This window comes from Dryobates pubescens, chromosome 6 (genome assembly GCF_014839835.1).
Source record: "Dryobates pubescens isolate bDryPub1 chromosome 6, bDryPub1.pri, whole genome shotgun sequence".
Classification (NCBI taxonomy): domain Eukaryota; kingdom Metazoa; phylum Chordata; class Aves; order Piciformes; family Picidae; genus Dryobates; species Dryobates pubescens.
In genome coordinates, this window is record NC_071617.1 from 41,764,175 (window position 1) to 41,790,471 (window position 26,297).

Below are 26,297 nucleotides of genomic sequence, written 5' to 3' on the forward strand. Positions count from 1 at the left end.
CCAGCCTCATGAGCTCAGACTTCATCCCTCTTCACTGTGACCAAAACAGGAAGCAGGAGAAGTTCTAGGTTAGCCAAAACCGCCCTGTCAGCAAGGCAGTGTGCAGGCCCTGGCTGGGGCTAGCTGATGAGGGAGTTTGGAGGGAGACTGCTGCACACAGGTTATGTGTGGTGTAGGTGCTGACGGGCTAAAGCAGCGAGTCCCCATCAGTCAGGAGAGCTTGCATCAGTTATCTCAGGCACACAGTCATGGCCTGCAAGTGCCTGGCACTGCATTTTAAAAACATGCCATTTACTCCTTAATTCACTTCAGAGTATGCCCTGTAAAAGGCAACCTGGAAATGCTCTGAGCCTGCCCCAGCACAAGACCTCACCCAGTCTGGAGACAGCTCTCTTGTGCTATCCCATGGGCAGCACACACACCCCCCCCACCACTGTCCCTCCTACTGTTGAGCCCCAACCACCAGCACCTCAACTGGCTGTGCAGAGGGTCAGCAGCTACCCAGCAGGCAGGGACAGGAGCTCAGCGTGGACAAACTCACCTCCATGGGAGCAAAGGACGGATGAAGGCAGCAATCCTTTCCACACACAGCCTCTGCCCAGGCTCACAGCAGCCTGCTCCTCCACCCCCCGCTGGTGCTCGAAATCAGCCTGCCTCCTGTTTATGACATACGCCAGCATGACGCCTTGTGAGTCGATGCCTGGGTCGCTGTCAGCTAAAGTCAGCAGGCTTGTGAAGCTGGCCACCGGCTCCTGCCACCACACATGCTGTGCTCAGAGCAGCAGCAGCAGGGCTTACCATCTGCTGCCGGAGGGAGCCAGCCGGGCGCCCCTGCTCTGGCCCGATGGGGCACCCGCTGGCATAGTCCAAGTGCAATCCCCTCTGTCATTCCCCTTCCTCCATTTCCTGGCCACCTTCATCTCCTCTTGTCTCTCTGGCACAGACCCACAGGTGAGGGGGTGCTCCCAGCTTGGATGGGGTCTCTTGGCTGCTGAGTGCCACCTGTGCTCTGTTGGTGGGTGGCAGTGAGAGGGAAGACCAGCTTCTCGGTAAGGTGCCAGAGATCATTCCCCCCTCCAGATAGAGGCCCACAGCTGAGCCCCTTCCCCAGAGCCCTGCAGTGCTCCTTGGGGATGGATCTCATGGGAAAGCTAAGGGCCTTGCGCTGGCATGTGCCCTTCCCAGCACAGTGGACTCAACTTACTGCTCTGTGAGGCAGTTCCACACCATTGTAGCCAGACCTGAACCTGAGAAGTCACCCACAAACAAGGGGACTCTTCATACTCAGACAATCAGCTACTGCAGTCAGAGCTTTCATTTTCACCTGCGTGCGTGGTGTCTGCAATGGTTTCAGCCTTTGCAGACAGCGGACTGTTGGTCTGGGGCGTGTGAGTGGTACGGACTGCCTGCCTCGGGCCTTGCTCTTTGTCCGAAGGACTGATGTGAGGGAAGGCAAAGGACTCTCCAGGCAGCAGTGACCTGCCCAGGCATTCCTGCCTGCGGTAACCCAGGAGTGGGTTTGGAAGGTGCTCAGGTGGGGTCGACAGTCTTGGCCATTTGCAGGAAGAGGAGACATGAGTATCATACAAAGCAAGTCAACAGTTGTTCTGGTGACAGCAGTTTTCTCAAGCTCTTTCCTGTTCCTCGCTGGCTCTGGTGGCCAATTCCTCCCCGTGTGTCTGCTAGCATGTATGAGGGATCTCATCACTGCCCTTCCAGCATGAGCTTTCATTGCAGAACTGGCTGACCAGATGCAGCCCTGCACTTGGAGCTGCAGGCAGGCTTGCCCAGGACTAGGCCACACCCATTAAGCCCTCCCCCCAACCTTGCTGCTGGAGCTGTTCTTTCATCAGCCTGACGCCGATCTGGGTCTTTTCTGCTGTTTCTAAACACGAGTTCTCATCTCATTCAGGTGTGTCATTCGGTGGAAATATTTTGTAAATGCAAATAAAAAGAAGTAAATCTATTCAATACCTCGCTCTCGAGGATGGGAAACAAAGTCGTGGGAGATGCCCAGATGAGGAGGTTTCACAGCTGCTGCTGCTGCTGGTTAGGATTTCTTGCCCCTGGAGCAAGGGAGGGGCTACAAAGACCCGCGAGGGCTTGGGAGTGAGCCCCGTTGGCACCCCTTGTGCGGCTACTGCTGCTGGGGGCAGCCTGGCACTCCATCCTTTGTGGTATGTAAGGGCAGGACGCGGTGCAGGTGAAAGTCCTGTTGGCCGGGGGCCAGGGGACCGTGGGCATCTGTATCCATCAGGCAGAGCAGGGCAGAAGCGGGTACGTGGCAAACAATTTCTTTTGTGAACACTGGGAAACAGTTTTTACTTTTCAATTGTCAATATGATCTAGCTCTGTCTGTCTCTCTATATCCGTACAAACAGTATATCACAATGTTGCCTTTTTTGTTGGAAATATCAAAGTACAAAGATTGTAAACCAAATCGGTGTAATAAAAGTTTCAGATGATTCACTGAGGTGGCTGCCAGCAGTGGGTCTGTCGGCACTGGTGCCAGGCAGAGTGGGAAGACACGTGAAGCCCCGGCATTGCTCAGAGGGCAGGAAGGGATGGAGGTCTGCCCCCTTGCTTCATTCCATGCTGACCTCTCCTTAGCTGGTCAAAGGACCGAGGCAATTGAACATGTGCTGTGTCCTGTGCTCACCTGGCCACAGCCTGTGGGGCAGAAGGAAGCTACTCTGTTTTCCTCCAAGCCCCAGGATGCTGTTCTGCTTTCAGGCCTGTGGGCTGTGTGGGCCAGCAGTTCTGCAGGGACCCCTCTAGCCTGAAGTCAACATGAAACGAATATTTTTGACATGTTTGTGCAGAAGAGCACTACGAGAATAGAATAGAATAGAATAGAATAGAATAGAATAGAATAGAACAAAACGGGTTGGAAGAGACCTTCAAAATCATCGTGTCCGACTCATCATCCAACACCACCTAATCAACTAAACCATGGCACCAAGCACCCATCCAGTCTCCTCCTAAACACCTCCAATGATGGTGACTCCACCACCTCCCTGGGCAGCACATTCCAATGGCCAATCACTCTTTCTATGAAAAACTTCTTCCTAACGTCCAGTCTGAACCTCCCCTGGCACAGCTTGAGACTGTGTCCTCTTGTTCTGGTGCTGGTTGCCTGGGAGAAGAGACCAACCCCCACCTGGCTACAACCTCCCTTCAGGTAGTTGTAGACAGCAATAAGGTCTCCTCTGAGCTTTCTCTTCTCCAGGCTAATCAACTCCAGCTCCTTCAGCCTTTCCTCACAGGGCTTGTGCTCCAAACCCCTCACCAACTTTGTTGCCCTTCCCTGGACATGTTCCAGCAACTCAACATCTTTCCTAAAGTGAGGGGCCCGGAACTGGACACAGGAGTCAAGGTGTGGCCTAACCAGTGCAGTGTACAGGGGCAGAATGACCTCCCTGCTCCTGCTGGCCACACTATTCCTCATGCAGGCCAGGATGCCATTGGCCTTCTTGGCGGCCTGGGCACACTGCAGGCTCATGTTCAGCCTACTAATTAAGGTAAGCAAGAACTACTAATTAAGGTAAGCAAGCACTACTAATTAAGGTAAGCATCTGGCTTTAAAGAAGTTGCCTGTTTGCAGAGCAGGCTGGCATTGATCAAAGGCACAGTGACCCAGAGCAGGGAACCATGGCAGAGAGACCATTCATTGAATTTTATTTATTTTTGTTTAAACTTTTCACCACCCATATCTGAGGCTCCAGACAGATTTTTTTTGCTATAAAAACAAATAAATCCTTGAGCAGGGCAACAGCCAGGAAAAGCTGCTGAGGAACTAGAACCAACATTCACTCTATACGTGTCCTTCTCGGCAATAAGTCTAAAGGAGCTGCCTCGCCCTGAAGGTTAGGTCTGTAATAGACCGTTTAGATGGTTCAAAGCTCATTGCTCTTGGAAGTGTTTTCTTCAGAGGGGTTTGGTGGTAGGGGGCTGCAGAGACCTCAGCCTCGCTGCTTCCCGGTTGGCCCACACAATTTGGTGAATGAGGTACTCGGTCTCCTGGCCCACCTCTGTCATGCGGAGGTCAAACTCAGTCAAGACCTTGTTATCCGCCAGCCCTTCAAGCAGCTGCTTCCCACCATCCTGCAAATGGGTGAGGAGAAGGAGTTAAAAGAAGGAATGGAATGGAATGGAATGTATGGAGTGGAATGGAATGGAATAGGATAGGATAGGATAGGATAGGATAGGATAGGATAGGATAGGATAGGATAGGATAGAATGGAATGAGAATAGACTAGACTAGACTAGACTAGACTAGGATAGGATAGGATAGGATAGGATAGGATAGGATAGGATAGGATAGGATAGAATGGAATGAGAATAGACTAGACTAGGATAGGATAGGATAGGATAGGATAGGATAGGATAGGATAGGATAGAATGGAATGAGAATAGACTAGGATAGGATAGGATAGGATAGGATAGGATAGGATAGGATAGAATGGAATGAGAATAGACTAGACTAGGATAGGATAGGATAGGACAGGATAGGATAGGATAGAATGGAATGAGAATAGACTAGACTAGACTAGACTAGAATAGACTAGACTAGAATTAACCAGGTTGGAAAAGACCTTTGAGATCATCGAGTCTATCCTGTCATCCAACACCATCTAATCAACTAAACCATGGCACCAAGCACCCCATCCAGTCTCTTCCTAAGCACCTCTAGTGATGGTGACTCCACCACCTCCCTGGGCAGCCCGTTCCAGTGGCCAAAGTGAAGTGTATTTCTCCCTTTCCCTCCTTTCTAGGGCAACTTCTGCTGCTGGTGATTGGAAGCCTATGAGATGGTGCCAAAAGGAACAAGGTCTTTCACCTAAGACCAAAATGTTGTTCACAGAAGTACACAGGGAGGGAGTATAAGCTTATGCAGCACTCAGTGATATGACACATGCTAATGACTCCCTCTGGGTACCATGTCAGGAGTCCTCAAGATCAGGGTGGTTAATAGCATGTCTAGAGATGATAACCTGAGAGGAGTCTCTGTTCTCCCCTGTCCCCTGGTCCCCAGATCACTGCTGGATGGGGACAAATGGCAGTGTGATTAGTGCTCTGTGCCTTGTCTCAGCAGTGGAAAGAGCCCCAGTGCTGGCAGTCTCCCAGGCTGCTTTGGCTTTCCTGGGGGAACATCTCACACAACTGATGTCCAGCCTGAATTTGATGCATCTCTGGAAACTCAGAAAAAAGAAGGTTTTGTGCCATCAAAGCCTTTTAAAAGGGTTGTCAAAAGCACTGATGCCAATATTGCTGCCAGGAGAGACAGCTGGTCTTGCTGTCTCTTTATTGTGGCAGTGAGAAAAATGGAGGCAGTGCAAAAAGTTTAAAAGCCAGCATGATTGTATTTGGCTGCCTAGTTTCAGATTTCTAAAGCTCTTTTTAATCAGCAGAAGAGAAGCAGTCTGGGTTGTGGGCACGTTGCACTCTGCAGCTCTTAGGGATGTATTAAGATCTGTGGGTGCTTCTGCCTAGAAAATGCAAGCCTGTGGTTTAGGAGCCACTTATGTGCGCCCAGATGTAACCTTTTTTGACCTACCACACCCCTCCAGAGCTGCAGGGTGGGTTAAAGGAGCTCAACAACCAAGCCAATTTTCTAGCAGCCTCCCCTGAGTGTGTGACGGACGGCAGGGAGTCTGGGAAGGGTGACACTATCTGTGTGCTGCTAGGTGAGAGACAGCACAGCAGAGCCAAGGCACGGAGGGTATGCATACGGCCCTTGTCTCATTCTGCCTGCCATTATTACCTACTCCCACAAGTATGAAGTGGCTGTGATTTTTTCCCAGACATAGTCCCTGGGTTTTGATATCCTGGGGGGAAAACCCCTCTCTGCCCAAATTCTGGAAGCCAGATTCAGCCCTGTGAACAGAGCTAGATGTAACAAATGAGATAGATGTGAGTGCAAAGAAGATATCCTCCTCCCTGCTGAGGAGGAGAGACTGCTAGAGGCTCTTCCTTGCTTGCAACTGGTTGTTACTGCAGCAAGACTGCAAAGTGAGAGATTTGTTTGCCTCTGCAGCTTTGAGGCAGAGCAGGTTCAGCATCTGCTTTGCAATGCCATCACACAGGCTCACAAACTGCAGGGAGAAGGAGATTCTCTTACCAGCCCCAGGTGGTTGCATGAGAAGTTGATACTTATCAGGGTGGTGTTCTGAACCAGGACCTGGGAGAAAAGTATAGCAGTTGGCTCTGACAGGTTATTACTTCCCAGATGGATGGACTTCAGAGTGGTGTTGGTCAGCAGGGCACAGCCTATCGCCTGCCCACCTTTGTCCTCCACACAGTTGAGGCGCAGATTCAGGGAGGTGAGGGTGGAGTTCTCAGCCAAGGCTCGAGCGAGAGCCTGAGCCCCCAGGTGATGGATTTGGTTGTTACACAGATCGAGGGTCTCTAATCTGCTACGGTTGATCAGTTTGCCAACAGCTTGTGCCCCCTTGTCCCTGATGAGATTATGGGACAAGTTCAGCTCAACCAAGCAGGGGTGATCCAGCAAGTTACGGACCAGCAGCTTGGTCTTGTCATCATCAACTTTGCTTTGTGTCAGCTTGAAAACCTGTGGGGATAAAGGACAGGAGCACTAAAACAGCCAGTGCTTTGGACTGAGCTTTGTACAAGACCTCAAGCAAGTTAAGCCTGTGATCTACCAGACAGGATTTATCTCCCTTCACTTCAGATTCCTTTAGCTAGGCTAAGCTAGCTTTATAGTGGGCAGACACTTTGGGCAAGCAGGGCATGCCACCAATATCCCATGCCTGTTCACCTCCTGCAAATGCCTGCTCCTCTCCTCTGACTCCACAGGACCTCTGACACAGGGGGCTAAATTAAAATGAGAAAAAGCTGCCCAAATGTCTGCAGAGAGTAACAGCAGAACTCACCCCAGATCACAGTCAAACACTGAATGAGCACATGTACTGATAGTAACCAGAGTGCTCTCTGTGAAGGGCAATGTCTTGTGTGGCCAGGGCACCTTTAACAGCCCCATGTCCTCTGGGACATGTTGATGTCTATTTATCTAGCATAACTAACCTTATTAAACACTCTTGCTGGGCTTCTCCTCTCCTCCCTCCCAGAACTATGTGAGGGGTTCAAACAGGGGTGTTGCATTCTCTTGTGCCACAGGGAACATGTTCAGTGGGAGGAAGTGTTTTTCTCATTGGCACTGTAACAACCTGTTCTAACAAGGACACGTACAGAACAAGATACTCAGCACTAGGCCAGCAAGTTAACATCTGCCCACTGCCAGACTGCAGCTTGCAAAAGGAAGGGTGCTGCTGGCAAGTAAAACTGGTCCCAGTCATTCTACCCCTGGACAATTCAAAGATCTAACTGAGGAAGGAAGGTTCAGTTTGGGATACGTTACTTTCATGTTGTGGCACATCTTCACAGCAGCAGCTAGGTTGCAGCAGTCCTGGTGGGTGAAGTTAAAGAGCTTCCACTCAAAGTTCATGCCACAGTCCTTCACACCATAAGTAAGATGAAGCTCTTCAAGATGAGGGAGAGCAGTAATGAGGCCTCCCAGGTCATAGTGATGCACGGAGACCTCGTTGAATCCCAAATCACTCTCGGCATCAGAGAGGTCATCCCTCTCCTCCTTTTGGTCCACCTGCACTGGCGGCAGGAACTGGTCAACCTCCAGTTTTCGCACATAGTCTTTGCAGAGAGGGATGAGCTCTAGGACTTGGTTGGGATCTGTGGTGTTAGGGATGAAACGTTTCAGGATGTTCTCCAGGTGACGTTCGAAGAACATCCGTTTCCAGCTATCGCCATAGCTGGCGACGTCACACACTTGCCAGCGCTCAGTGCAGCACCTCTTCCAGTAGTCCTCATCACTCACTAAGTTGGCAGTGACAGCAAGTGGAAGGCCAGTGGAGAGCCTGTCCAGCACCTTCTTTTGGTGCTCAGGCCGAAGACAGTCCAAAATAGGGTTCTCTGTAGGGAATGAAGAGAAGAAGAGGTTTTGTAGTGGTTTAGTGGTGGTTTAGTAGTCATGAGGTCTTGGGTGACAGGTTGGACTTGATGATCTTTGAGGTCTTTTCCAACCTTATTGATTCTATGATTCTATGATTCTAGGTTGATCTGGGCTGTAGGAGCTGTGGCTTGCACTATGATTGTACTTGGACCTCCAGCTGTGTGTCCATGCTCTCCCCCTCTGCTGATACTGATTTTCTCAATTGCCAGCAGCTGGTGCAGGGAGCTAAGCTAACAACAACAACAACAACAGTGTAGGGTTCATCTCCTAAATGTCTGTGTAGGATTTCTAACTTCTACAGTAAAATTGATAATGGCACTTACTCCCATAATATTTGTGAACAGCATCAGAATCTCAGCTCCCAGCTTAAATTTAGTTTGAATGCAATTTATATTCAGAGCAGGACTTCTTCTCCCAAGAGAGCTAATTCAGCCTGACAGTGATGGGAGAGTTTGGTTTGCCATTTGCTGAACTTTCTCCCTTTGGATTCTAAGCATATTGAGGGATCATATTTGAGGACAACTGTCTGTGTGCTCTCTGTGCAAGTCTTTGTGCCTTTTTATTTTTATTCAGGTGCTGTCTTACCCTGAAATGATTCCAGTTCCTTTCCACTGAGACACACTCTTGGACACTGAGACACACTTTTAGCCTTTAGATACACCTTTTAAAAATAAAAGTTCTCTTTTCCCAGGAGCTTTCTTCTCTTAGGCTCTCTCCTGATGTTCACCCCAAGTCTTAGCTGCCTTCTCTCTGGTGGAAGTTCTTTGTGGTAAGAAATGCCAGAGAAAAGGTGTGCACACTCACACCATGAATGGTTGTTGACAAGTAACTAATAGTGTTGAGTAACAGAAATCATCAGTGGAGAGGCCTGGCTGCACATGGGAAATCAGATTTCAAGACAGAAAATAGGGTTACCTTTATGTTTCCTCTGTCTCTGTGGCACTGCCTTCCTCAAGACACCCAGAGTTTTACCACAGCCTCTTCCTGGAGTCTTTTCTCCAGTATTCTGCAGCTGGCAGTGCAATGACCTTCTCTGCAAAGTCCCACTGCACAAGCAGAGGTGAGGCAAGTATGGGCAGAACTGGGCTAGCCATAGCAGTGGGCAAGATGCATCTGCACAGCTCAGGTAAGGGCATCAGGGTGCCCAAGACAATGGGCCCACACAATGTAAATCCAATCCAGTTAGTCTGATCCATTGGCATCAGGCTAGCTGACAAGGCTGATAGGACTGCAAGAGTGTTCCAGCTCAGACCCCCAGATACCATCAGCTCCTGGTATAAAGCAGCACTGAGCTCCTCCATACTGTCTTAGAGTCCCAATGGGAATATAGCCTTACATCTTCCTTTGGTCTTTGCTGCTACTTCACTGAGCCAGCCAAAAGGACAGGTAGGCCCTTCCTTTCACCCAGTTCCCACATGAAACATGCTTTTTCTGTTTTGCTGTTTCATCAGTCCACCCGCTTCAAAAGCACATTCTCTGCCTGAGGCTGTATCTTGTCACATCACCACCAAAAGCCATAGAGAAGGCTTGAGATTGTGAGTACAATGCTTATTCTGAGGTGGTAGCTCCTCCAAGTAGGGTACAATTCTCCATCTCTTTGTACAGTACACTGCACAATGGAGCTCCACCCTCATGTGCTACCACAACGTGCATGAATCAAGAGAAAGCAGCAGTAACTGCAGAGGCCATTGTGGAGGTGAGTCCAGTAGAACGTGGAAAGAAGAAACAAGGACAATGTTAGGTCAGAGTCATGTCCAGCATAGCAGCCCAGAGGACTACAGCCATCCCTAAAGTCTACAAGTACATACTTAGTGACTAAACAGTTCATTTAACTAGCTGCCTGAGGGGATATTTCTCCCCATCTGTTCCTTTGGCAGGACTGGGTGCCACACTCTGCCTTTCAGATGCATCTGTCTGCCTTGTTGACTCTCTGCTCCCCAAGGCTGGTGCTCTCCCCACGTGTCCCAGGGGAAGCATGCTTCTGCTTACTTTCAAAATGGTCAGCGATGTGCTGGAGGCAGAGCTCGGTGAGGTGGGGCACGGTGGCAAGGGACCACTCGGGATCCTCAACGATGCGGGGGGTGCAGTGCGAGCCAGGAGTGAGGCTGGCCTGGGATGGGTACAAGGAGGGAATGGCTGCGCTCCTGTCACCAGCCACTGCCTGCTGCATCCTGCTCAGGATTCACTTCTCCTTCAGATGAAGCAAGAGGAAAACTGCTTTAGAGCTATCACCCCAATTTCCAGCTGGGTGGCCTGCAAAAGAAAAAGGCAGTGCTAGGAAGAGGCCAGTGACAAGAATGCTCTGCACACACCGCTCTCCTGTAACGCACTTGGCCCCTGCTCTTTGCCTGCCTCTTCTGCTTGGACTGGACACACTGCGGCAAAACAACGCTGATCAGCATTATCTTTATACACTGCCCTGTTCAAAGAGGTCTCTAGGCACCACGGGTAATAAGCAGGTAATAATATGGTGTTAATTCTGAGGGCTGTTGAAGAGGATGGACAGGAATTGATTGTTTACCATCTTTTCCAGTACAAGAAATAGATGAAGCTGAAAGAAGCTGGGTTTACAGCAAAGGAAAACAATGGCTCTTCACAGAGTCTGCAGAGCAACTGGGGAATTCCTTCCCATGGGATGTTGTGGATGCTGAGAATCTGTGCAGGTTTTCCAGGACCAGTCCATGGAAGAAAAATCTCATGAGGATAATTCAGTGCACAGAAACCACATCTGGCTCAGGGTGAGATGAACACAGCTGGAGATGGGGTGAGTGCTGGAGGAAAGAAACAACACATACTTGCATTGGTTTTCTACTCTTCTCCAGGCATCTGCTTCTAGTCACTGTCAGAGATGGGATACTGGGCCAGACTGTCCCCTGGTTTGATCCAGCATGGCTGTTCTTATGACTCTTTAAAGATGGATGCTTTAAAGATGGATACACTGTAAGTGTATTCCAGGATTTTATCTGCTTTTTCCAATTACTCTCCAGCTGAACTCCTTCCAAACATCCATTAACTGATGAGATGGCGCAGACCACACCGAGTCTAAGCAGATATGAGCTACAAGAACCACCCTGGAGCAGAAGGCAGTCCTGTCAGCTTTGTGGAGCTTTCCCAGACCAAAGTTTCCTACCCTGCTGTTTTTCTTTCCCCCTGATTCTGGGGCCATTGGGTGATAAGTGATGGCACAAACCCCACTGCCATATAGCAATGAGATGCCAGAAGTGCAGAGAGCAGAGACTCTCAGAAGTTCTCCCCAGAAGTCTTTTATTGCTGAGTTGTAGAATCCCTAGCATTACAGCCTCAGACTCCCACTTCCAGCAGAACACTCAGACGCCCTTAACAGATGAAGCAGCTAACAGAAGACCCAAGCATATCCCTCTCAGTATCCCTACACTGAAGCCCTTGTCAGATGAAGTAGCAAAGTAACAGAAGCAGAAGTCCCTAGCAGCCCTAAACAAAGCTGTTCCTACCAAAGTCCCTAAGCTGAGAGAGTGACTGTTGCTCAGAGTGGCTGTCTTTTATACTCTTTATCAACCCCTTTACCAGTAAAAGCCAACCACATATATAAGCTAAAATCTTTTCCCAACAAGAGGTGCCACCATGTCAAGGAAGTGGCTTCTGCAGCATGTTCCAATCACAGGTTGCCAACGTGAGGATGTTGTTCTTGGCACACATGGAATGTTGTTGTTTTGCTCTGGGCAGCATGCTAAGGAATTGGTCAGCTAAGGAATCATGCACGCTGCATGTGTCCAGAAGCTGCCCTCAGAGCAGTGGCTGCAACGCTACCCCAACCTCAGGACCAGTGCACTCAGCTGTCAAGATTCCACATCTATGGTTATTGTCTGGAAGCCCTAATGGTTCTCTTAACAGTCCTGCTGTGCTGAAAGAGGCAGAGGAGACACTGAGAAGGAGTCTGCCCCTTGAGTAACGGGTTCAACCAGTGCCCAGGCTTGGTGAGATTCTTCCAGGGAATACAGACCCATGCTGAACCTTACTGTGGCTAACTGGACATAACAGGGCTGCAGTGCAGGGCTGGGCAGCTAACAGATTGCAGGCCACCTAAAGGAAACATGAGGCAGATGGATGGATGGCAATGTTGGAAGTCAGGACAACTTCCTGCAAGACCAAGAGGATGCATCAAGGTAAATATGGCCTTGCACCATAACAGAGTGAAAAGGATCCTGTGGTAACGTCCTGCACAGAAGATAACTGCTATGCAATGTCTTGTGCCAAAACATCTCTCAGCTCAACAGTACTTGGATCCCAAATGGCTCCTCCCCTGTGAAGGGCCTGAGCCAGACAGTGGTTCCCAGATGAAATGTCTTTGGTCCTTTCCCTGCACAAGGCGGCTCCCTTCTCCTCTGCCCTCCCAGTTTGTACCACCTCAGTCAACCTGGGCCTGTCTCTCCCTGAAAGCTTTGTAGATGTCTTTACTGGTGTTCCTCCCTCTGCTCCTTCCCCCTCCAAAAGACATGAGGAAAGCCCTACAAAGGAGCTGTCAAAGGGGGGAGAGAGGAGATGTGTGATATGCAGAGAACTAGAGGAGAGCAGTTAATGAACAATGATTTGTGCTGTACTGCAGCACAGCAAAGGGGTCTTCAAATGCACCTGAAGTAGGTCTGAGAAGAGAGTAACCATTTCAGAATGAGAGTCAGAGATAGCAAGGGCACAAAGCAGGACAACAAAGAGTTCTAAGGGCAAGGAAGCTGTGTTTTCTGGAAGGCACTGGTGTATGGATGGAAAATGCAAAGGCTGTAGAAAAAAGGAGCCTTATCTGAAAAAAGGTGATTGTGGAAGGAGCAGGAATGGGTGATAGGCAGGTGGGAGGGCTAGAACTCCTTTCCCTGTCAAGCTCCCTGCCCCCAAAGGAAGGTACTGTTATGACCAATATTGAGGGGGATGAAAGGAGGTCTGATTTTCCACAGCACACTGACCTAGCCAAAACTCAGTTCTTGGTGCATGATGCACTTCAGCAGAAGGGCAAAGCATAGCTAGATGGCAGATAGGTGACATTAACAGAGAAGAAGCGACTAGGGGAAATGTTTTCTCCTTGCTCAGTCCTTCCTCCTATTCAAAAAGCATCTGTGTCACTCTATCCTCCAGGCCACTCACAGCTAATTGGAGCTTCTGCTGGCTTTCCTGACCTTTTGGAAGCAATTGTTAAAAGCCAGCTGTTGGGGAAAACCAGTGCAGCATCAGTGGCCTAGGATTGTTTAATGGCTGCATTCCAGCAAATTACCTGATTTGTGCTTCACTGATGGCAGATTCATTTTCAGAGGGTACAGAACCCATGGTGCATGCAGACCCTCCAAAGGGGCTCCCAGAGACCAAGTGAGAGAAACAGCTGCCTCCAGGCAGAGCTCAAATCCAACTCTAGAAGCACTGTAGCCCCTCCATATGTTGGGTGAAGCTTGGTGAGCAAAGGAGGTCAGATGGTGTGCCCTACATAGCCAGGGGCCAGCCCCACAGGAGAAGCTTACAGCCCGAGCTGTCTGTGTCCAGAGTGCTGAGGAGCTTTCTCTTGACCTGAGCTCCACGACAAGTAGTCTCATCTGACTCTGCCATCACCACTCAGCACTGGTGTGTAGCCAGCAAGAGCAAGGCTGACGGCATGTGAGAGCCAGCCCACAAGGCATCTGAATCAACCCCATGCCTACCGTGCTAGGGGGAGGCTGAGTCTGACGCTGAGTCACTCCCTCACAGCGCATCCATTCCCACCACCCTCATCACAGCCCACCACCAGGGCAAGGGCTTCTTTCACTGCTGCATCCCTTCCACCTTGGCTGCAGGAGGCTCACCCAGCCGGAGCTAACGTGCCAAGCCAGTTCCATAGCTGAGCTTGCTAAGTGTGTACTGAGATATCACAGGTGTGCCATAATTCTTTACCAAAAAGCCAAATCAACAGCATTAATGCACACTCCTCCCACCCACTCTGCACACACATCAGCCACCTACCCCTGTTATTAAATAATACACAATGAAAAGGGGAATGTAGTAAACTCCCAGTTTGTGCCATTTAACACCCAGATGAGGCTGAAAGGTCAATCATACCAGAACTTCCTTTCCCTTATAGATGCTGATAGAGGTCCACTCATTCAGTCAACTTAGGAAGAAGTTCTTCATGGAAAGAGTGATTGGCCATTGGAATGTGCTGCCCAGGGAGGTGGTGGAGTCACCGTCACTGGAGGTGTTTAGGAAGAGACTGGATGGGGCACTTGGTGCCATGGTTTAGTTGATTAGATGGTGTTGGATGATAGGCTGGACTCGTGATCTCAAAGGTCTTTTCCAACCTGGTTAATTCTAATTCTAATTCTAATTCTAATTCTAATTCTAATTCTAATTAATTCTAATTCTAATTCTAAAAGCTGATAGAAGTCCACTCATTCAGTCAACTAGGCTGCTATCTAGCACATCTAACAAACTTTCTTCAGCTGACCCTGTTTTGATCTGGAAACAAAAGATTCCAGATTCACACTAAATCCCAGAGAGACAAAAAAAAAGAGTTGTGTGGAAACCAGTGACCTTTGTCTGATGCCTCCTAGCAGCAGTACAGTGATCCCAGAAATGGAGCAACTGTAAACACTGTGTTTACTGGAGAGCTTGTAAATGTAGGAGAAATTCTGATTGAAGATGCTTAAGCCTCAGCCAAGATTGCATTTGCACTGAAGCTCCGTCTACCTGAGGAGGCTCTCATGACACTGCAGCATCACCCTGAAAATGCTAGCTGTTCTGCAGGTGTCCTGGCCTTTGGGCTGCTACCTCTGCTCCAGGCAGGCTAGTGGGGACATCAGCAAGTGATGCCAAGTACTGGCTAACACAGAATCACCAAGGTTGGAAGAGACCTCAAAGATCATCAAGTCTAACCTGTCACCATAGACCTCATGACTAAACCATGGCACCGAACGACATGTCCAATCCCCTCTTGAACACCTCCAGGGACGGTGACTCCACCACCTCCCTGGGCAGCACATTCCAATGGCCAACAACTCTCTCTGTGAAGAACTTTCTCCTCACCTCAAGCCTAAACTTTCCCTGGCACAGCTTGAGACTGTGTCCTCTTGTTCTGGTGCTGGTTGCCTGGGAGAAGAGACCAACCCCCACCTGGCTACAACTACCCTTCAGGTAGTTGTAGAGAGCAATAAGGTCTCCCCTGAGCCTCCTCTTCTCCAGGCTAAACAATCCCATCTCCCTCAGCCTCTCCTTGTAGGGCTTGTTCTCAAGACCTCTCACCTTCCTCGTTGCCCTTCTCTGGACACAGCTGGTCCCACTGTCACCTGCAGGGATGTGCACTTGGAATGGCAGATGCCAAGTGTGCATTAGGGCAGCGTAGTGCAGGCACATCAAGGGACTGAATCTCTGCAATGGGGCTTTAAATGTGTTTAAACAAAAACTGTGCCAAGTGAGCAATCTGTTTCACTTTAGATATAATGGGATTTGTCTGTAACAGGACATTAGGCAGAATGAGGCCAGCCAGCCATTTGGGAATAAGGTTAATGTTATCAATGGGGCCGGTACTGTGGTCCTGGGTGCCTGTCAGCATGCCAGGGTAAGGACTGCTGCCCAAGGGGATGGGCAGAGACACAAATGCACTTTAGGACCTGGGCATTTACCAATGCATCCCTGGCCACTGCACACGGCTGGCTCTGTCCTGTCAGCTCCTAGTGAAGACTTGGAAGAGAAGCCTCTCATCCCTCAGAGGTGAGGAAAACATCTGGCTTCTGCTAAATGCCCTCTGTCCCCTGCCAGACCCCTCAGCCCAGCTCCCTGAAATGCTGATGGTGTGACCCTATCATAGAATCACAGAATCAATAAGGTTGGAAAAGACCTCAAAGATCATCAAGTCCAACCTGTCACCCAACACCTCATGACTACTAAACCATGGCACCAAGTGCCACATCCAATCCCCTCTTGAGCACCTCCAGGGATGGTGATTCCACCACCTCCCTGGGCAGCACATTCCAATGGCCAACAACTCTCTCTGTGAAGAACTTTCTCCTCACCTCGAGCCTAAACCTCCCCTGGTGCAGCTTGAGACTGTGTCCTCTTGTTCTGGTGCTGGTTGCCTGGGAGAAGAGACCAACCCCCTCCTGGCTACAACCTCCCTTCAGGTAGTTGTAGACAGCAGTAAGGTCTCCCCTGAGCCTCCTCTTCTTCAGGCTAAACAACCCCAGCTCCCTCAGCCTCTCCTCACAGGGCTGTGCTCGAGGCCTCTCCCCAGCCTTGTTTCCCTTCTCTGGACATGTTCAAGAGTCTCAATATCCTTCTTAAACTGAGGGGCCCAGAACTGGACACAGGACTCAAGGTGTGGCCTAACCAGTGCTGAGTACAGGGCAGAATGACTTCCCTGCTCCTGCTGGCCACACTATTCCTGATCCAGGCCAGGATGCCATTGGCCTTCTTGGCCGCCTGGGCACACTGCAGGCTCATGTTCAGCCGGCTGTCAACCAGTACCCCCAGGTCCCTTTCTGTTTGGCTCCTCCAGCCACTCTGACCACAGCACTTAGATGTGTTCGATCTCATGCCCTTGGACTCCGCCCATCTGTCCAGCCTGTCAAGGTCCCTCTGCAGAGCTCTTCTATCCTCTAACAGATCAACACCTGCCCCTAGCCTGGTGTCATCTGCAAATTTACTGATGACTGACTCCCTCCTGCCAGAGAAGCTCCTCTCCAGAGCTCCCGAGAGGGAAGAAAACTCATTAGCCCGGCCGCTTGATTAAGAGTCAGACCTGCCAGCTGCTGAGGAGCTGGGGTTAGAGGTGTCCACCGCGGCCACACGAGGTCACCGGGAGGGGATATCGACAGCCCCGGCCGTGAGACACAGCGGCTCTCTGCTCGCTCCCTGGCCCTGTGCGTTTCGCCTGCTGGCTCTGCCGGCGGTCGCGGCCCGTGGCTGCGGGGCGGGAGGGTGCAAACAGCCCGGCCACCTGCCCCTGTGCCGTCCGGCCCTCTCAGACCTTCCACCGCCGGTTGCTGGGGACGCGGCGGTTGCCGGGGAGGGGCTGCGGCCGTGGGCGGGGAAGGGGCTGCGGCCGTGGGCGGGGAAGGGGCTGCAGCCGTGGGCGGGGAAGGGGCTGCGGCCGTGGGCGGGGAAGGGGCTGCAGCCGTGGGCGGGGAAGGGGCTGCGGCCGTGGGCGGGGAAGGGGCTGCGGCCGTGGGCAGGGAAGAGGCTGCTGCTGCTGCTGCTACAGCCGCAGCGGGGGCAGGAGCAGCGGGAAGGCAGAGGGATGTTATTTGTGTTCGTGCTCCCCTGTCACCCCACCCCACTGCAGCTGCTGAAACCCAGTGCTGGAGGCCTGCAACGCTGGGCATGGGTGGGAACTCGCTTTTCTGGCACGGAGGAGCAAGCTCGCCACAATGAGCCACAGTATCCCGTGCTGGCCCAGGGAGCTGCTCCAGGGATGCTAGCGGGGACATTTGCAGAGGTCCTGCACACTCCTGCAGTGGCAGCTGCTGTGGCCTGGCAAGAGCAGGGCAAGCAGCGCTCCATGAATGGTTAGGTACCAGTATTTGAATGGCGATTGTGCTGCTATGCTCAGGGCTTTGTTGCACATTTTTGTTTTCAAGCTCATCAGTATTCACAATTTCCCTGCTGTGCAGGTGCCTGAAACTGGTGCATGAGTCTTCAAGGCCCCATATCTTGAGTCTGTTACCCCTGAGTGATGGGTCACAGGGAGGTCCAAAGGGAAGGAGGACAAATCTGACAGCCTCACCAAGGGCAAGATCTTGGCCCATCTGCTGCATGCCCTTCTCTCTCCTCCTCAGTCTGCTCTTCTTCCATTCTACAGGGATGAAAGCACACATCTCCTCTTTCCCATTTCTCATATCTAAGTATTTTGGTATCTGCCAAGCATACTTTCAGACTGAAGCGTGGCTTGCTTTCATGCCTTCAAAATGCTGATGTGCTCAGCAGTGGGTACGTAAGTATAGTCAGCCTGTGCCCTGTGGGAGCATACATAATACTGGTGCCAGCTCTCATGATAGGTCCTGCAAGTCCCATGATAGCTGACATTTTAAGGAAACTACGCTGACTTTCAAATAAAATACACCTCCTGGTCACAAAGAAGATGTTGCAAACACGATCCAAGATTACCCGAAGGGCTCGGCAAGAAGCCAATACATTTAAAAAGGATTTAAAAAAGGATGAGAACTTCGAGGCCTCCTTTGTGAGGTTGAAAGATGGGGAGTTAGACTTTGACAGCAATGTGCTGCTTTTCTAGGTGTGGCCTGATTCTGTCACTCAGCCCCTGAGAAGACAGCGACACCTCCTCGGAGTCAAGCTGGTGTTTAACACAGTGGGGGGTGTCATAAGCCTTGCAATGCCTTTCACAAACACTGTCCCCCACAATGACCATGTTATTTGTGGGAACACATCTCCAGGGCTTCTGAGATCTTGAAAAGCAGAAATGAGAGCAGCATTTTTTTCCTCTTGCGCCGATTTCCACGCACGCAGTCAGTTTCACTGCTGAGCAACAAAGGAGATAACCACAGCAGATCCACAGAGACAACACCCCTGAGCTGCTTCCACAATTGTGTTCAGTTTCTGAGCTGAGCCTTCCACATTGAAGTCTTTAGCCTACCTCATGGCTAATGTAATGCAAATGTCATGTTTTGAAGGCTTCATGGTCCAATGGGCTCCAGCTGCGTCTGCCCAGAGTCATTGATTCCCAGAGACAATATTGTCCAAGTATTCCAGTCAGTTGTTGACCTGGATGCAATCATATGCTGAAAACAAGTAGTGGTAGCTGAAAAATATCTGTGTTAACCCTTTATCTACCTTAGCATTTATTTCTAGGCATCTAGACTAGCATGCATTTCCAGTGGGGTGTGCAGTGGAAGTTGCTCCTCAAATGCCATGGAGTGGCTGCCTGTGAAGGGTCAAACACCCATACCCATTCCCAGTCCCCCCACTCACACCTAAAGAAGGAGATGAGGGAAGGCACTGCTTCCTGGTCATCATCCTACTAGCAAATCACAGCTGTCCTCTGTATCCCTCTGTCTGCCAGGTCTCAAATTTCCCCCAGACTGTCCCTGTGATGGTGGTATGCATTATCAGCTCCACTGTCTTTGCCTTGAGTTTGAGGACAGTGTAACAGAAGTTGAACTTCATATCACAACAAATAAATGGTGAGAGGAGCCAGGTCTCACAGTGCCTTGCATGGCAGAACCATATTCCCCGACCATCTTCTGCTCGTAGTACAAAGATCTGGGGGCATTCTGGAGACAGAGCTACAGATGTAGGGTGAGAACCTTTTTTAGCATTCCAGGCATGATGAACTACAAACATGTTACCCTTACCTGGCTTCTCCCACTCTGATTTCTTTGTCTGTTTGAAGGTATTTGTAAGGACTTGCTGGAATAGAATAGAATAGAATTAACCAGGTTGGAAAAGACCTTTGAAATCATTGAGTCCACCCTATCATCCAACACCATCTAATCAACTAAACCATGGCACCAAGCACCCTATCAGGTTTCCTCCTAAACACCTCCAATGATGGTGACTCCACCACCTCCCCAGGCAGCCCATTCCAAAGGGCAATCGCTCTCTCTGTGTAGAATTTCTTCCTAACCTCCAGCCTAAACCTCCCCTGGCACAGCTTGAGACTGTGTCCTCTTGTTCTGCTGCTGGTTGCCTGGGAGAAGAGACCAACCCTCACCTGGCTACAGCCTCCCTTCAGGTAGTTGTAGAGAGCAATAAGGTCTCCCCTGAGCCTCCTCTTCTCCAGGCTAAGCAACCCCAGCTCCCTCAGCCTCTCCTCATAGGGCTTGTGCTCCAAACCCCTCCCCAGCTTTGTTGCCCTTCCCTGGACACATTCCAGCAAGTCAACATCTTTCCTAAACTGAGAGGCCTAGAACTAAGATGAGCCATATGGGAATGAAGGCAGCACCATATTATCCTGGGAAGGGGAGAGAAGGAAAAATCCTTGCTTTATCTGCCTATGTCTTAAAACTGGGTAGGACAAGCTGGAGAGGTGGGCCTGTGTGAGCTTCATGAGGTTCAACAAGACCAAGAGGAAGGTCCTATACCTGGGCCAGAACAATCCTCATTATCAATACAGGCTGGGGGATGAGGCGATAGAAAGCTGCCCTGTGGAAAAGGACTTGGGAGCTCTGGTGGATGAGAAGCTGGACATGAGCTAAAAGTATGCACTTGCAGCCCAGAAGGCCAGTCACAATCTGGGCTGCATCAAAAGCAGCATGGCCAGCCGATTGAGGGAGATGATTCTGCCACTTTACTCTGCTCTGGTAAGACCTCACCTGGAGTACTGCATCCAGTTGTGATGCCCTCAACACAAGAAGGACATGGACCTGATGGAGCAGGTCCAGAGGAGGGCCATGAAAGTGATCAAGGGGCTGGAACACCTCTCCTATGAGGACAGGCTGACAGAGCTGGGGTTGTTCAGCCTGGAGAAGAGAAGACTCCAGGGGGACCTCACAGCAGCCTTCCAGTACCTGAAGGAGGTCTACAAGAAAGCTGGAGAGGGACTGCTTACAAAGGGTTGTGGTGACAGGACAAGGGGCAATGTTTTTAAATTACAGAAGAGTAGATTCAGGTTGGGCATTAGGAGAACGTTCTTTACCATGAGGGTAATGGAACACTGGAACAGGTTGCCCAGGGAGGTAGTTGAGGCCTCATCCTTGGAGATATTCAAGGTCAGGTTTGACAGGGCTCTGGGCAACCTGATCTAATGGAGGATGTCCCTGCTCACTGCAGGGGGGTTGGACAAGATGACCTTTGGAGGTCTCTTCTGACCCAAACCATTCTATGATTTCTATAGTACTAGAAGCTCAGCTTTTGTCAGAGAGCTCCAAACCTCTGCTCCAACCCCAGATGGTCTTTCATAGGACAGCAGGCTGCCCTTACTGAAGATTATCCAGGCAGAGAGACCAGTGGCCTGTATGCAGCCTCTGTGCTGCCGGGACCTGCAGCAGTTAAAAGACCAAGCTGCCTGTCCATAGCTGGCCTGAGGAGCTCACTCTTTTGAATCAAACCTCTGCTCTCTCCCTTCTCTGTGGATGTCCTGGTTTCACTCCAACAGGATCCAGCAAGAAGCGGAGCCTTGCTCCTCTCAAAGAAGATGCTGGATGCAGCCTTTCTTAATCTAGACATCCTTCACTTCAAGGTGAGCAGCTGAGAGAAGGAGACCCAAGTGAACACTTGCGCAGCAGCTCTGGGGAGGAAAAGATTATTAGGAATCATTGGCATGGATTCCTGAAGGGGAAGTCATGCTTGAACGGTCTGACAGCCTTCCAAGGTGGTGTGACCAGCTGGGTAGATGAGGAGAGCAGTGGATGTTGTCTACCTTGACTTCAGCAAGGCTTTTGGCACTGTCCCCCACATCATGCTCCTAGGTAAGCTTAGGAATTGGGTTAGAGGAGACAACAGTGAGGTGGATTGAGAACTGGCTGAATGACTGAGCTCAGAGTGTTGTGATCAGTGGTGTGCAGTCTACTTGGAGGCCTGCGGCTAGCAGTGTTCCCCAGGGGTCAGTACCGGTCCAACATGTTCATCAGTGACCTGGGTGAAGGAACACAGTGTAGCCTCAGCGAGTTTGCTGGTGGTACAAAACTGGGAGGAGTGGCTGACACACCAGAAAGCTGTGCTGCCATTCAGTGAGATCTGCACAGGCTGGAGAGTTGGGCAGAGGTGAACCTCACAAAGTTCAGTGATGCCAAGTGTGGAGTCCTGCACCTGGGAAGGAATAACCCCATGCACCAGTACAGGCTAGGGTTTGACCTGCTGAAAACCACTGTGTAGAGAAGGGCCTGGGAGTCCTGGTGGACAGCAAGTACACCATGAGCCAGCAATGTGCCCTCATGGCCAGGAAGGTAAGCCAGTGGTATCCTGGGGTGTATTAAGAGGAGTGTGGCCAGCAAGTCAAGTGAAGTTCTCCTCCCCCTCAACTCTGTCCTCGTGTGTCTGCCCCTGGATTATTGTGTCCGGTTCTGGATTTCCCAGTTCAAGACAGACAGGGAGTTACTGGGGAGAGTCCAATGGTGGGCTGTGAGGATGATCAGGGGACTGGAGTGCCTCTTACAAGGAGAGGCTGAGAGCCTGGAAAAGAGTAGACTGAGAGGGGATCTTCTAAATACATATAAATATCTAAAGGGTCTTGAGGATGGGGCTGGGCCCTTTTGGGTGCTGGCTAGTGATAGAACAAGGGGCTTTTGTCCATGGCATGCAGCATACTGTTCACATTGGCAGCTGGAGGTAGCAGAAGAGAGAACAAAAAGGCTTCCTCTGTGCATGTGTCAGATCTGCTAGTGCCCCTTTGTCCTCACATCATGCTGTGACAGGCAGAGGTCACCATACCAGTTCAGGATATCATTTTATTTGAATCTTTTATGCTGTGTGGGGCAGCATTTCTAGCTGATGGCATCAGCTCTGCAGCACCCATCTGTCAGATGTGGTTCACCTCGCTGGGGGGAAGCAGGGAAGCACCACACACAGAGATGAAGATCAGGTTTGAGATGAGGCAATTGGAACCAAATGGGTTCACTAGGACAGGAGCCAGCAAGGTTTGTCCTTGGCACTGGGGGAGTCCTCTTGCATGGATGGCTTCTACTTTTTCAGTGAAGAGCACAGAAAGTTGCCAAAACTGGGGGGACTCAGCAAACTGAGGATGTTGCAGCAGAGAGACTGGCTCCAAAGCCCTGTCTCCAGGGCCTCCTCTGGCTGGCTCCCAGCAGCTCTTTGCTGAAAAACAGTGCTTAAAAGCAGTTGGCATCTCCTGGAGTCTTGGGGGAAACAGCAAAAGAAACAGCGTCCTGGAAGGAGGAAAAAGCCCCCTGCACAGCCGGTGCTGAAGGACAGGGGAGCAGGATGCTCTCTGTGCTGCTGCTCCTCCCAAAGCTTTCTGTTCTCCCTGGGTCCTGGCAGGAACCGTGCAGCTGCTGACAGCTATTAATAGACTGGGAGAACGTGGGTTTTGTCTCCTACTGCTTCCTGGGATGAATTATAATTACCCTTAATTAGGCTGGATTTGGTTCCACCTCCTACCTCCAGCCCCCTTGCCTGCGCTGGCAGGGAGAGACAGGCCCATCTGCTGCCTGCATGGCTCTGCAGGGAGCCAGGCTCACAGTGGGACATCCTGCGGGCAAGGCCTGTGCTGGGCACAGGGGCAGAGGCAGAGCCTGCCTGCTGATGGGCTGCAAGAGGTCCTCTGGCCTTGGCCTTTCCAGTGGCCCACACAGAACACCTGTGAGGTGGGTGAGAAAAAGCATCCCACCAAAGCCTGGGAGTGTGGGCAGGGTAGGTGCTCTTTCAGATTAATTAAAGATACAAGACAGGGGAAGAAACAACCAGGGGATATGACCTGTTGCTGTGATTGGCATCCCTTCCATTGTGTATTGCACTGAGGTCTGTGAAAAGGGGCATCCCTCCTCTGCTGCTGTTGCCTAGACTTGTCCTTCATCTCACATGGGACACAACCCAACTACTCTGGGCTTAGTCAGGATATGACATGCCCGAGGCAGATGGTTTTCTTCCTTCTTATGCCACTCCACCTCTGGCCTCAAATCTGAAGTAGGAAGGTTTCATCCATCCAAGTTACTTTAGTGGAGATGCAAAATCGTGTGGGAGGCTTTCTTCATCCTGATAAGATGGAGGCAAAAGTGGATGGCTGTTAAATCTTTCTTGTACATCTTACACTCTGGATTTAGGGTAGTCCATCCTCCACCCTGGTGTTTGCCCAAAATACTTGGTAAGGCCACACTTTGCTGACACATCCTTACTGCTCCCCTAAAACTTGGATTGATATGTGCTTGGTTCAGCAAAGCAGCTGGTAGCACTTTTCATAGCTAGAACCCCCTTCCTTTAGTGACCTTTGCTGCCTGTAGAAGGGTGGGAGGAAAAGGGCACACACCCTGCCCCATCCTGCCAAGCTGAAGCTCCTCAGGAAGGTCAGTTGTTTTTTGGTGGTTTGTTGTTTTGTTTTGTTCCCCCTCCCCCCACCCCCCATCTTGTTTTCTTATACCTGAATCATGAAAACCTTCCTGCGGGCAGAATCTGTGCTCAGGGACTTACTGGCTCCTGTTTGCAGGGGACCTACTGGCTCTCCGTTCCTGCCTCCAAGATCCCTCCAACATTAGGACAGAAGACTCAGGTCCCTCTGCTGCCTCCCACTCAGCCCTTCATGTTCCATCCAAATGCCATATGGCACACTAGGCTCAGGCAGGAGCTGTGCCAGGCTCCCCTCCCTTTCTCTCCACTCTTTGATCTGCAGAAAAGAGATGGAGAACCAGCACTGTGATATTTCAGCCTGCTGTGTTTGCTCCACTTTCCTTGGTCTTTAGCCTCTGTGGTGGTGGGATTGATGTGGGAGGCACTGGAAGAACTAAGGGGTCCTAGGGAAGAGAGGACCTGCTCTGAAGCTCTCTTCCACATAGAGGAGAGTGTCTCCCAGAGGTGATGCTATAATTAACAAGCAATGCCTAGGATGTGATCACAGCCAATGCTTCCTCCACATTCCCTTCCCCCACCCTTCTTGTTTGGCCGAGGTTGCTCGCAACCGCTAGGTAGCTTCCTGAGTGCAAAGCACAGGTCTAAAGGTTAAGCAAGCTTCTCTTGGACTGGTCATGCTCCCAGTCCCCCTTTACAGAAATAAGGAGGAGTGGAAAAGGAAAGCAACTGTCCTGCCAAAAAGCATCTCAGAGGCTGTGAGCAGCAGAAGCTCCTGGGAACATAGGGCTGTGTTTGGGCAGCAAAAGAGACTCGTGGGGGATATTCCTAGCGTTTCTGCTGCAGATGGCTGTTAGTGCCATACTTGCTGCTTTTGGCTCAAAACCAGGTGGCCCCTTGAGCACTCCCTCCTTTCCAGAAGGGACTCTGACACTTTCTGATGGCTTTTCTTGGTACTCTATTAGCACTGCCTGAGCTCTAGAGTCTCCACTGTCACTACTATGTCACAACAATCCCCACATCTCTGTTGTGGAGTACGCACCCCCTCACTGCCAGATCACTGCCATTCATCTCTCTGGAGAGGATGGGGAAGACATCAACCTTAGTAGAATCCAGGAGGAAACATGCACAGAAACAAGGCAAGCTGCAGGTCAGGTCATGCAGGAGGCAATTAATACAGAAATGCTGGTCACTGGATGCTTTTGCTAGCCCTCCTCTGCACCGCTGTTTCTGTGCATTGGGGTGCTGTCATGTCCTCGGTGAGGGAGAGGGAGAGGGAGAGGGAGAGGGAGAGGGAGAGGGAGAGGGAGAGGGAGAGGGGAGGAAGAGGAGAGGAGAGGTTTGGAGAGGAGAGGAGAGGTTTGGAGAGGTTTGGAGAGGTTCGGAGAGGAGAGGTTCGGAGAGGAGAGGAGAAGTTTGGAGAGGAGAGGTTCGGAGAGGAGAGGTTCGGAGAGGAGAGGAGAGGTTTGGAGAGGTTTGGAGAGGTTCGGAGAGGAGAGGTTCGGAGAGGAGAGGAGAGGTTTGGAGAGGTTTGGAGAGGTTCGGAGAGGAGAGGTTCAGAGAGGAGAGGAGAGGTTCGGAGAGGAGAGGTTCGGAGAGGTTCAAAGAGGAGAGGTTCAGAGAGGAGAGGTTCGGAGAGGTGAGGAGAGGTTCAGAGAGGAGAGGTTCAGAGAGGTTCGGAGAGGTTCAGAGAGGAGAGGTTCAGAGAGGAGAGGTTCGGAGAGGAGAGGTTCGGAGAGGAGAGGTTCGGAGAGGTTTGGAGAGGTTCGGAGAGGTTCGGAGAGGAGAGGTTCAGAGAGGAGAGGAGAGGTTCGGAGAGGAGAGGTTCGGAGAGGAGAGGAGAGGTTCGGAGAGGAGAGGTTCAGAGAGGAGAGGAGAGGTTCGGAGAGGAGAGGTTCGGAGAGGTTCAAAGAGGAGAGGTTCAGAGAGGAGAGGTTCGGAGAGGTGAGGAGAGGTTCAGAGAGGAGAGGTTCAGAGAGGTTCGGAGAGGTTCAGAGAGGAGAGGTTCAGAGAGGAGAGGTTCGGAGAGGAGAGGTTCGGAGAGGTTTGGAGAGGTTCGGAGAGGTTCGGAGAGGAGAGGTTCGGAGAGGAGAGGAGAGGTTCGGAGAGGAGAGGTTCGGAGAGGAGAGGAGAGGTTTGGAGAGGTTTGGAGAGGTTCGGAGAGGAGAGGTTCGGAGAGGAGAGGTTTGGAGAGGTTTGGAGAGGTTCGGAGAGGAGAGGTTCGGTTTGGTTCGGTTCGGTTCGGTTCGGAGAGGAGAGGTTCAGAGAGGAGAGGAGAGGTTCGGAGAGGAGAGGTTCGGAGAGGTTCAAAGAGGAGAGGTTCAGAGAGGAGAGGTTCGGAGAGGTGAGGAGAGGTTCAGAGAGGTTCGGAGAGGTTCAGAGAGGAGAGGTTCAGAGAGGTTCGGAGAGGTTC

The 26,297-nt window shown here is 50.9% G+C and overlaps 2 protein-coding genes across 2 annotated transcripts in view; both read right to left on the minus strand.

Moving 5' to 3' along the window:
* Window positions 1–3,900: 3,900 nt before the first annotated feature.
* On the minus strand, window positions 3,901–10,236 carry TCTE1 (t-complex-associated-testis-expressed 1). Its single transcript, XM_009900163.2, has 4 exons — window positions 9,977–10,236; window positions 7,379–7,947; window positions 6,122–6,571; window positions 3,901–4,104 (listed from the first exon to the last, which is right to left on the minus strand). Exons 1-4 carry the CDS (start codon window positions 10,155–10,157, stop codon window positions 3,928–3,930), a joined length of 1,377 nt encoding a protein of 458 aa, XP_009898465.2. The 5' UTR covers window positions 10,158–10,236; the 3' UTR covers window positions 3,901–3,927.
* A 13,752-nt stretch (window positions 10,237–23,988) lies between these two features.
* AARS2 (alanyl-tRNA synthetase 2, mitochondrial) overlaps window positions 23,989–26,297 on the minus strand; it is a 35,147-nt gene continuing 32,838 nt past the window's right edge. The window contains exon 22 of the mRNA XM_054162409.1: window positions 23,989–24,203. Coding sequence (XP_054018384.1) covers window positions 24,072–24,203 — 132 coding nt within the window. The 3' untranslated portion in view covers window positions 23,989–24,071. The remainder of the gene's footprint in view (window positions 24,204–26,297) is intronic.